This window comes from Oncorhynchus mykiss, chromosome 16 (assembly GCF_013265735.2).
Source record: "Oncorhynchus mykiss isolate Arlee chromosome 16, USDA_OmykA_1.1, whole genome shotgun sequence".
NCBI lineage: Eukaryota > Metazoa > Chordata > Actinopteri > Salmoniformes > Salmonidae > Oncorhynchus > Oncorhynchus mykiss.
In genome coordinates, this window is record NC_048580.1 from 44,554,948 (window position 1) to 44,567,049 (window position 12,102).

The 12,102-nt window shown below is 43.5% G+C and overlaps 1 protein-coding gene and 1 long non-coding RNA gene across 3 annotated transcripts in view; one reads left to right on the forward strand and one right to left on the reverse strand.

Moving 5' to 3' along the window:
• The first annotated feature begins 444 nt into the window (after positions 1-444).
• LOC110492089 lies at positions 445-2,934 on the forward strand. The gene is made up of 2 exons (XR_002468949.2): positions 445-1,166; positions 1,326-2,934. It is a non-coding gene; the product is annotated as an uncharacterized LOC110492089 (long non-coding RNA).
• A 2,319-nt stretch (positions 2,935-5,253) lies between these two features.
• The window catches only part of cd34a (CD34a molecule), a 36,013-nt gene continuing 29,164 nt past the window's right edge, over positions 5,254-12,102 (reverse strand). The window contains exons 5-8 of one of the 2 annotated variants that reach the window (XM_021564414.2): positions 10,961-11,069; positions 10,750-10,802; positions 8,896-9,048; positions 5,254-7,475 (exon numbers count right to left, since the gene is read on the reverse strand). In XM_021564414.2, the coding sequence (XP_021420089.2) occupies positions 7,293-7,475; positions 8,896-9,048; positions 10,750-10,802; positions 10,961-11,069 (498 nt within the window). In that variant the 3' untranslated portion in view covers positions 5,254-7,292. The remainder of the gene's footprint in view (positions 7,476-8,895; positions 9,049-10,749; positions 10,803-10,960; positions 11,070-12,102) is intronic. The other variant, NM_001281360.1, reaches the window with a different exon arrangement.

The window sequence follows — 12,102 nt, forward strand, 5'->3', positions numbered from 1 at the left end:
CGAAATAAATGATGAAGTACTCTTCCCATGGCTATGATTCTACAACGAAATAAATGATGAAGTACTCTTCCCATGGCTATGATTCTACAACGAAATAAATGATGAAGTACCCTTCCCATGGCTATGATTCTACAACGAAATAAATGATGAAGTGCAACGCTGGAGAGATGAGAGTTGCAGGTTCATGTCTATCAGAGTAGAGAAAGGGAGAGAGATCATAGAAAGTTAATCTCATTCTGGTTCTGTGAGTGATACAGGCAGGCTTCTCTCTCACACAACAGCAACTGCCACGAGTTGGTCTCTAGGCTACAATGTTGCGCAAATCATAAACCTGGGCTGGCCCAAAAGAAAACAATTCTTAGAATATCAGGCGCAGGCTGAAAATTAACGTTTTCACATTAGTCTACATATTTTTAAGGGGTATCAGAATTACAGAGGAGGCAACTCGGATTAGAAACAGTGAAAATTATGTTTCATGTCAGGAGACATACCGGATACTGGCAAATAGGTTCCTGAACGAAACAATCCAAACCTGATAGGGGCGGATCCGTCTCAAAAATAAACACGGGATGTAACGCAATACGTCCGGCACATGAAGAGGGTGTTTGATGCTGAGATACATTTCAAGAAGTAGGGTGCTTTCGTAAATTCACTCTGGCTATCTACTCCGATTTCAGAGCCAGAGCGCAGGATAACTGATTCATTTACGAACGCTCAACACCAATTGAACATGGCCGGTGTCAGTGAAGTCGGCAAAAGGCGTAATGAAATTGTTGCCAGCAGCAGTTACAGTCACCAACGCGCTAGATAACATGAAAACACCCTAACCAGCTCTGCAAGGGCGAGTACAAATTGTGTATGGAAGTAGCTAGTCAGCTAGCCCGCGTTAGCGTTGGGTGCTTGACTGCCGTTGTGAGGATCAACCCCTACTCCTCGGCCACAGCATCCAGTGTGCGCTCTGAACAACGCTCTGCATTTATGAATAGACAATCTGACAAAACTCTGATTTTACGCATGCCCAGAGCGCACTCTGGCACTCTAGATTGAATTTACGAACACACCCGTATCTAAAATAGGAGCTCTTTTGATTATTTTCAGTTGTTGTTGCCATGACTCCACCTTCAATGACTACTAGTGAGTATTGAGCGCACCTTCAATGACTACTGGTGAGTATTGAACGGACGATACATACTTGTGCTGCCACACTATTCCTTGAGCAACTATGCCTTAGTCTGTGTGTAGTATGTAACTATTATAACATTACATAGTCCTAAACAAATATCAGTGGGATTAGGGAACGATTTAGTTCATTTTTTACTTGACAGGTTGAATCATCAGTCTTCTCTGCCATTACGTGTTGGCGACACTAATCCAATGGGACAGATTTACCTGCTACGGGCCTGTCCTCTCCCTCCATTCCTGCCGGATATTATTTTACCATCAGTGAGGGGAGATGGGGTGTCAGGGGCGCGTCTTGGCAGGAAGGGGAAAAACATGACGTGCCGCACAGCTGTGTCTACACCAAGGGAGACCCGCCCGCCATGAAAACAGCCAGTTGAGATGTGTTCATAATCTCTGACTACCCTAGTCACACACAGGGCCGGGTTAGAGGGATGGAGTGGTATAAAGGTGAATGGCTTGAAGTGGCCGTAACGTTGCAGGCTAACTCAGTGATGCTACCTCTCATTGGTTATCCCACGTTGAAGGCATACCGGGGTACTGCAGGCTGCCATTAGCAACTAAATTATCCTTATAACTACTTGTGTGTGCGATTTTAAAATAATCGGTTCAAGTACATACATCTGGTTTATTAGAAATAACTATTGGTAACATGATTGTCTTTGAATGTTTTATTTATTTACACGAAGATGAACAATGAAGATCGACATTTTCTTCCCATTTACTGCTTTCTGTTAACAATGCCTGCAGTACCGCGGTCGGCCTTGAACTTCCGAGAGGGGGCAGTCGTTCGTTTGTCTCACATGGGTGGGTTCCTCTGGTCCTCCCACACAGTAAATACAAAACTCAGCTCCACCCCAGCCCAGACACATCTGTCCGGTAAAATATAGATGGCTTCTCTCCAAACGTTGCCTCACCTCTACAGAAAAAATGACCTGGTGAAATCATGTTTAAATCATGCAGCAATTTCTCAATATGGAGCAAGATTCCTGACAATATTATTGATGATACAAAAGATAACAGTAGAGAGACGGATTTACAGACAGAATGTTCATGCTTTTATGTGTTCTAAGCTATGGTGCCGGAGAATACTCTCATTCTAATAAGCTATGGCTCTACTGTGTACTGTGATTGTAATACTGCCTCTCTACTGCCATATACTGTTTATACTCCTCTTCTGGACAAAGGCCTATCTGTATAAAGTCAAGAGTTGTTGATTAGACTGTCCCCAGGCATTGCCTTGCTTTTGTCTAGTGTCTGTGACACATTGGCTCTTGGTATGAGGGCACATTCATAATCTTACTAATGGCCTTGGATGAATATTTTCCCTTTGGGGGGTCACATGGGTGTCTTGTGATTACTGGGAGGGGTGTGTACTGGGAGGGGTGGCAGATATCTGTTGACCAACCGTGTAGATAAATTGACAGAAAGTGCTATATCCAAAAGTACAGGCTGAATATAGCTTGGGTGTGTAGATATCACGGTGGGCTGAGCAATATTTTACTCTCTTATCTTACAAACTGTCTATAGAGAGACTGCAAATAATAAACTTGTCGGTTTCCCTATCAATCTTAACCTGTCGGGCACTTGGTTATCACGACCAACATAGAGAGACAGTTGTGGGATGCTTTCTTTGCCCCACCCAAACAGTGAAAGTGATGTCATTACTACTGCTTATGCAAACCAGCTGTGTGACCTTATTGTCTGTATGGGATTTACAGTGGTGTTGAGCTTTAAAAAATAAATAATCCCCCAGCCATAACCTTGTCTGTGTACAGTCGTGGCCCAAAGTTTTGAGAATGACACAAATATTAATTTTCACAAAGTTTGCTGCCTCAGGGTCTTTAGATTTTTTTGTCAGATGTTACTCTGGAATACTGAAGTATAATTACAAACATTTCATAAGTGTCAAAGGCTTTTATTGACATTACATTAATTTGATGCAAAGAGTCAATATTTGCAGTGTTGACCCTTCTTTTTCATGCTTTCAATTAACTTCTGGGCCACATCCTGACTGATGGCAGCCCATTCTTGCATAATCAATGCTTGGAGCTTGTCAGAATTTGTGGGTTTTTGTTTGTTCACCCACCTCTTGAGGTTTGACCACAGGTTCTCAATGGGATTAAGGTCTGGGGATTTTCCTGGCCTTGAACCCAAAATATCAATGATTTGTTCCACAAGCCACTTAGTTGTCACTTTTGCCTTATGGCAAGTTGCTCCATCATGCTGGAAAAGGCATCGTTCATCACCAAACTGTTCCTGGATGGTTGGAAGAAGTTGTTCTCAGAGGATGTGTTGGTACCATTCTTTATTCATGGCTGTGTTCTTAGGCAAAAAATGAAGTGAGTGAGCCCACTCCCTTGGCTGAGAAGCAACCTCACACATGAATGGTCTCAGGATGCTTTACTATTGGCATGACACAGGACTGATGGTAGCGCTCACCTTGTCTTCTCCGGACAAGCTTTTTTTCCGAATGCCCCAAACAATCGGAAAGGGGATTCATCAGAGAAAATTGGGGCGGCAGGGTAGCCTAGTGGTTAGAGCGTTGGAAGGTTGCAAGTTCAAACCCCCGAGCTGACAAGGTACAAATCTGTCGATTTGCCCTTGAACAGGCAGTTAACCCACTGTTCCTAGGCCGTCATTGAAAATAAGAATTTGTTCTTAACTGACTTGCCTAGTTAAATAAAGGTAAAAAAAAAAAGAGAAAATGACTTTACCCCAGTCCTCAGCAGGATATCAGTCATTCCCTGATGTTTTTCCTGGAGAGAAGTGTCTTCTTGGCTGCCCTTCTTGACACCAGGCCATCCTCAAAGTCTCCGCCTCACTGTGCGTGCAGATGCACTCACACCTGCCTGCTGCCATTCCTGAGCAAAAGCTCTGTACTGGTGGTGCCCCGATCCCGCAGCTGAATCAACTTTAGGAGACGGTCCTGGCGGTTTCTGGACTTTCTTGGGGGCCGTGAAGCCTTCTTCACAACAATTGAACCGCTCTCCTTGAAGTTCTTGATGATCCGATAAATGGTTGATTTAGGTGCAATCTTACCGACAGCAATATCCTTGCCTGTGAAGCCCTTTTTGTGCAAAGCAATGATGACGGCACGTGTTTCCTTGCATGTAACCATGGTTGACAGAGGAAGAACAATGATTCCAAGCACCACCCTCCTTTTGAAGCTTCCAGTCTGTTATTCAAACTCAATCAGCATGGCAGTGTGATTTCCAGCCTTGTCCTCGTCAACACTCACACCTGTGTTAACGAGAGAATCACTGACATGTCAGCTGGTCCTTTTTGTGGCAGGGCTGAAATGCAGTGGAAATGTTTTTTGGGGAATTTAGTTCATTTGCATGGCAAAGAGGGACTGAAATTAATTGCAATTCATCTGATCACTCTTCATAACATTCTGGAGTATATGTAAATTGCCATCATACAAACTGAGGCAGCAGTTTGTCATTAATATTAATATTTGTCATTCTCAAAACTTTTGGCCACGACTGTATATTCCCTTCGACACAGCAGACAACAACATTCCCTCCAACACAGCAGACGACAACATTCCCTCCAACACAGCAGACGACAACATTCCCTCCAACACATCAGACGACAACATTCCCTCCAACACAGCAGACGACAACATTCCCTCCAACACATCAGACGACAACATTCCCTCCAACACTGCAGACGACAACATTCCCTCCAACACAGCAGACGACAACATTCCCTCCAACACAGCAGACGACAACATTCCCTCCAACACAGCAGACGACAACATTCCCTCCAACACAGCAGACGACAACATTCCCTCCAACACAGCAGACGACAACATTCCCTCCAACCCAGCAGACGACAACATTCCCTCCAACACATCAGACGACAACATTCCCTCCAACACAGCAGACGACAACATTCCCTCCAACACTGCAGACGACAACATTCCCTCCAACACAGCAGACGACAACATTCCCTCCAACACAGCAGACGACAGACCGAGTGAAGGCAACTGGGGGTATCCAGTGGATACATGTAGTTATGGTTAAGAGGCCTACAACTTTTCTTTACACTGGGAATTAGATCAAAATGTAAATTTTATAAAAACATTCTTTTATTTTCCAAATTCCATTCTTGAACTTTAGGATGCTAGTAGAATTAACAGTAATTTTGAGATGTTAAAAATACAGAACATTTCTGAAAAGTAGAAATGAAAGTAAGGTAACACTTATGTGCTCAAATGTTGTTGTTTTTAAATGGCAAATTCCTCCAGTTAGATAAAACAAAAACAGTGATGTAATGTTATGCATAATGGAAATTGTAACATTCCTCTTAGTTCCTGATTTTAAGGGTAGACTATATGAATTCATCTACTTGTAGAGGTCTATAAACAAGAAATCACCCTGCTATGCATGCCGAGTGTACTTTTAAACAATAGATTGGGCTGTGTTTTAAATGCAGTTCTGCTAAAATGTATTGCCAAGCATTTGCGCAACATGTATATTTTTTAACTAGGCAACTCGGTTAAGAACACATTTCTTATTTACAATGACGGCCTAGGAACAGTGGCTAAACTGCCTTGTTCAGGGGCAGAACGACAGATTTTTTTTACCTTGTCAGCTCGGGGATTCGATCTAGCAAACTCTCGGTTACTGGTCCAACACTCTCATCACTAGGCTACCTGCGTATATGGGCAACTAGGCTAAAGACATGTTTCAGACACACTAAAAGAGACCCAAACAATACCTTAACCTCAGAATTCGTATGACATAAAATGAAAAACAAAAAGAAGCTACAAGTACTTTCTGTGTATGATCACTCCTTCCTATACAGAATGTCTGCATGGCAAGCTGGTGAAAATGATTTCTGTGTATGATCACTCCTTCCTATACAGAATGTCTGCATGGCAAGCTGGTGAAAATGATTTCTGTGGCTTAGAACAAAGCAAGTGTGAGTACACAAGAGTCACAAAAACATAAAACAGAAGCATATTATATAACATTGTTCAATATAATACTGTATGTATTAAGTGTCTAATTCGATACCATTACAAAAGGTATTGAAAATATCATAATACTGACTTGGATTGGCACACCTGACCTCTTTATATACACACTACACTGTGACCCAGACATTATACAAATCAGTCTGGGGTGGTTTTCAGCAGTTGCCATGGTGACATGGTGTGGATCTTCTTTTTCTACCTCCTGTCAGACCATTGGCTGATCTGGGTTCAGCTTGCAGTAATGAAGGGGAGACTATTTCCTGCTTCGTCTCCTACAGATTGGCAGTGAGATTAAGCGCCAAAAGAGGACCCCTCTCCTCACCACTACTGGGGACCTAACTCCCTAAGCCATCACCTTGTCTACTCATTTTACAAAATTGAGAAAGAAAAAAAAATGTATAGTTGGCGCACACACGCAAAAACATTTCGCAGACAGTCTTGCGCACACAAAATTGCTAGCTCAAATACACACCCATACACAAAAAGCAAGCACATACACACAAGCATGCACAAAGATGAACAAACAAGCTCAGAGCGCTCCTTTATTCCACTCAGAACTTTGTAAACAGATTTAAGGATGTTACTTTTTTTTGCGATCAACTAAGGTCTAAGGACCAATTTGAATTGAACGTGAAGCTTTGCTTCTATTTATGGTTAACGGATTTTTGGAAGGAAGCTTTAAACCTGATGACGTGCAGGCAGGGCACATGGCGTGGTTGATGGGACCCCAGCCGCTGTCTTGGAGCCAGTGGTGATTAACAACGTAAAACCCTCCCTCCCCACCCAGTCCTGCCTCGGCCCAACCTCCAGGCCTGAATGACGAAAGCATCCAAGGGACAGGGATACAGCCCTCGGCCTCATTATTATCATCATCATCATTCACATTAGTATCAAGCCTTATCATCATCAATCTTATCTGTCTTTACCATGGAGTTGGTGGGGGACATGGAGAGTCTGAAGGAGTGTTTATGTGGGGGTTATTGGGGTTATGAGGGGCAGTTTTTGTCCTTGATGTCCACTGTAGGATGGGGGTCGCTGGAGTTCTGCCATGTTCTGAGGGGAAGGGTTGGTGTTGGAGGGATGGAGGGGTAAGTTTCATTCTTCTCCAGGGGTTCTAGTGGAGTCTTCACAGCTCTGTGTCTGCCAAGTTGGCGGTGGAGTGGCCGTTGGTGGGAGGGGGCTGGGTCTTGGCGGCCTCTTGGGAATCCCCGTTAGCGGGCTTCTCCCGGGTCTCAAGGGTGTTGAGAGGCGCCACAGACACCAGGGTGTTCCCCTGGTTCTCCTCATCCACTGGGTACGCATCCTCAGCCTGGGCAAACACAAACACGATCAACATAACATCAACATGCTGCTGGACTATTACAAACAAACGTGGATGGATATATTTAACAATATGCTACTGTATACAGTACACACCACCGATTTTGAATGTTAAAATTAATAATCACTGGAATCGATTGAAAGTATCAAAAACCCTTAGAGGAGTTGAGCTGCAGTTGGGTTTGAGCTACAGTAGTGACTGAACTAAAGCAGTGACGTCCGCAATATGGCTCTACTCTCTGGGTTTCTCTCTAAGGCACATACCTGGTGAGTGTTTTTATCATGTGACCTCAGTGGTCTTAGAAAAAAAACAGCTGTAGCTCTTTGGCAAGGAGATGAAACCGTTGCACGCACACACACAGCTGTATAGATCTCATTATATAGGGTGTGTGCTGCTGGAACTCACAGTGTTACTGTAAGTTCTCCCGAGTGGTGCATCGGTCTAACACTGCATCTTAGTGCTAAAGGAGTCACTACAGACACCCTGGTTTGAATCTAGGCTCTATCACAACCGGCTGTGGTTGGGAGTCCCACAGAGCAGCACACAATTGGCCCTGCATCGTCCAGGTTTGGCCGGTGTAGGCCGTCATTGTAAATGCGAATTTGTTCTTAACTGACTTGCCTAGATAAATCAAGGTTACATTTTTTTTTATGAAAAAATTAATAAAAGTTCCTCTGTGACAGTTTGCCAAAACTTTCCAAATTACAAGGCTGGCAACAATTCCTCTAAAATTAAGTGTTTTGATTATTTTGATTTGTATGAGTGTTAGAAATATCATGAAACAGAAAAACCTGCCTGCAAAATGTGTGTATTATATTTTTGGGGAATGTACAATTTTATTGAAAGCACCGAGCTTTGCATGTTGAATTAATGGAACACAGGTCAGTGAAAACATTGTATGAAATCACACACTGCTAAAAACTCCATTAAGCTGCACAGTGTACCATCTACATCAAGCCATTGACAATTTAACCCGGTAGAGCTTCAGCTAAGGGGTATCTGGCCTATGCTCAAGGTTAATCAGTGCTGCAATACAATACAGTACAACTAATGGGTACCACCCTAAGGTCATACACGAATGAGATCTAGGGTAACCTACATATTGCAACTAGAATCTAGATGCATTGAAACAGCGGTCAACCACAACAGTAAACAGGTGAATAGCCCTACGTGTACATACTGTACTACCTCAATCAGCCTGACTAACCAGTGTCTGTATATAGCCTGTCTTTTTACTGTTGTTTTATTTCTTTGCTTACCTATTGTTCACCTAACACCTTTTTTTGCACTATTGGTTAGAGCCTGTAAGTTAGCATTTCACTGTAAGGTTCACTACACCTGTTGTAGTCGGCACACGTGACAACTTTGATTTGACTGTAAGTAAAATAGCCTAACAACGATGACTGACCAGCCTCATGCCCTTGGCGTTGTGTCTGCAGTGTTTCTTCAGACAGTAGCCTCCGATGAGGGCAGCAGCCAGCAGCAGGCCACTGATGAGCAGAGACACCAGCACGGTGGAAGAGTGTTTACCCCACTGAGGAGCTGCATTCACCACACCCAGCTACAGAGCAAAAAGTAAATCGAGAGAACGAACAAACGAGAGAAAGAGAGAGAATGAACAAACGAGAAATAAATAAGAGAGACAGATGACTGGTTAATACTGAGTTATATAATCATAGTGACCCTACTGCAAATATGTTATATTTAACATTTCTCAGGCAATTAGACTTTCAAACATACAAAAAACACAGAACATCTAAACAGATGAAAAGGCTTTCATCAGTTGGCAGACATATTGGATTTCGCAGGGAAAGTTGCCTTTCAAAGAGTGGTGGGTGGATGGACCAGAAACGGGCAAAATGTGCCACCAACAAGTTAGCTAGCTAACTAAAAAAGATTGGCAGATGAAGACGGATGCTGAAAGCAGTCAAAGAAGGAGACATTTACGACATAGACGGTAGATTTTTTGCTGGCTTGCAGAGACATTAGCTTCGTACACAATCTTGTCATCAGCAGTGTAGATGGAAAGCTAAACTAATTGTGAATTCAGTAAAGTGTAAATTATGAAGACATTGACAGTTTTCAAATTGGTGATCTTGCTAGCCAGTGGCAATGAATTGGTGACCTTGTTAGCCAGTGGCAATGAATTGGTGACCTTGCTAGCCAGTGGCAATTAATTGGTGACCTTACTAGCCAGTGGCAATGAGTTGGTGACCTTGCTAGCCAGTGGCAATGAGTTGGTGACCTTGCTAGCCAGTGGCTATGAGTTGGTGACCTTGCTAGCCAGTGGCAATGAATTGGTGACCTTGCTAGCCAGTGGCAATGAATTGGTGACCTTGCTAGCCAGTGGCAATGAATTGGTGACCTTGCTAGCCAGTGGCAATGAATTGGTGACCTTGCTAGCCAGTGGCAATGCAGCAAATACATTCCAAAAATAAAAGACATGCAGCTAGCTACTCTGCTCATGAATCTAGGATTGCTTGCTAGCCAATGTGCTAACCTAGATCCCACCAGATCTCTTGCCAATTGAACTCCATTGCTGATTGTATTATTTTTTTAACCCTTATTTTACCAGGTAAGTTGACTGAACACATTCTCATTCACAGCAACGACCTGGGGAATCGTTACAGGGGAGAGAAGGGGGGATGAATGAGCCAATTGGAAACATGGCATGACAATAATGATAGCACCAACCGTCTTAACCTTAGCCTCACTCATTGGCATGACAATGAGTGGCAAGAAGTTGACATGATTAGTTCAGGCACATTTCAATATGGCTGTTCAAGTGATTAAAGTGAATGGGCTCAATAACTGTAGGAGGGGACCAAGGTAGAGTTTGTAACCTAGACTGGGATACTCAGGACAAGACAACATCACAGAGAGATGGTGGGGAGGAGGGACTCTCGCCAGCGTTGTGATCACAGAGCTGTGTCAGTTGGTAGAGGCGTCATTGGGGTGAAGGGGACTCCGGGAAGCTGGGGGAGATTCCTCACCCTGGTGATGGGACTGTTCACTCCCGGGTTTTATATTAAATCAAAGTGATTTGTAAGAGGGGCCTTGTGTTTCCCTTTCCCGTTTGGTTCTTTATACTCGCTGTGTCTCTCCTATAAACAAATTGCTATCGCGGTTTGCTATGAAACAACTAACTAAAGCTGTCATGGCACTCGTGTCACAGTACATTCATTGTCGTGTAGAAAACATAGTATAACATGAATAAATACAGTATTGAACACTCCATCTCTAGTGCTAACAGGGATCATACCTGGCCCTTGATGTCTTGGCTGTTCAGGCTCTCTGACAAATCTTTGACTCCACCTGTTAGGGGAGAGACAAATGGCAGTTGTGAAAAAGGCACCTTTCAATTTCCAATAATCAAATACTCTAATCATTCAAATATTCAAAGTCCCCCCCCCCAAAATAAAACAAATTAATCAAACACATTATAGCACGACAGACAATACAGGTAAATCTACCATTAGAGCGTGTCAAAACCAGTGTGTTAGAGTTCTCCTCCTGGAACAGTTTAAGGTTGCAGTCTCCTGTGCACCAGGCTGAATCCTCCATGATTCTCTTGGTCACTGACTATGGGAAAAACATTTCAGATTAACGGACATATCGTTTTGCTCACTATTTTAACTAGAAAACATACAATTATTTATAATGTGTTAAAACCCCAACACTGATTTCTAATCTGTTTGTTCTCACAGACAGGCGGGGTTCCCTACAGTCTTTTGGCATGCCCTGTTGTACAGTGAGTATAAAGAACTTGGCTGCTCAGACTGTGTTGGTGGTGTCCTAAGCAGGGCATGTCAATCCTCATCTGAACATCACCACACCAAACACACAATGACGCCAGTATTTGAGCCGTCTGCTGCTTTCCCACAAATGTGGGTATTCTCTCGGCATTCTCTCCCTCTCTGTAGTGTTGATACCTCTCGGGTGCTTCACAGTAGACTTGCAGAGTGTTAAAGGTTACTGTAGGTGTAACGTCTGCTTCCGACTCACACTCTCAAATACGTAGATCTCCTGAACGCAGCTCACTTTCCAACCCACCTTCCAGCTCACACTCTCAAACACATAGATCCCCTGAACGCAGCTCACTCTCCAGATCCCAATCGCCTGAATTCTGATCACCTGTTCACACACCTGTATGTCATTATCACACACTATTTAGTTCAGTTCTTTGCACCCCGTCATTGTGAGGTATTGTTTGTTTTGTGACACACTTCTATTCGGAGCGCTGGGTTTCCTGTAATTTACACCCATGTATGATAGTTTTTGCCTGCCTCACTAACGATGCCTTTTGCCTGTATTTTAGCCTATCGGATTTCCTGTTATTGACCTCTTGCCTGATCTCCTGGACGACATTACTAGCCTTTTCCCTGCCTGTACTGTTGTATTTTTGGATCCCCTGTATATGACCTTCTGCCCAGCTACCTGCCTCCTCCTGTGGTCCTTTACAATAAACACCTGCTGTGCCCTGCACTTGAAACTAGCTCTCTGTCTTCCGTCGTGTTCATTACAGTAGGCTGTTATATCCGTGTGTTCACCACGCCATATGCCTTTGCGTAATGGAAGAGACTCACTCACTCACCAGTGACTTTTTAAAGCAGGG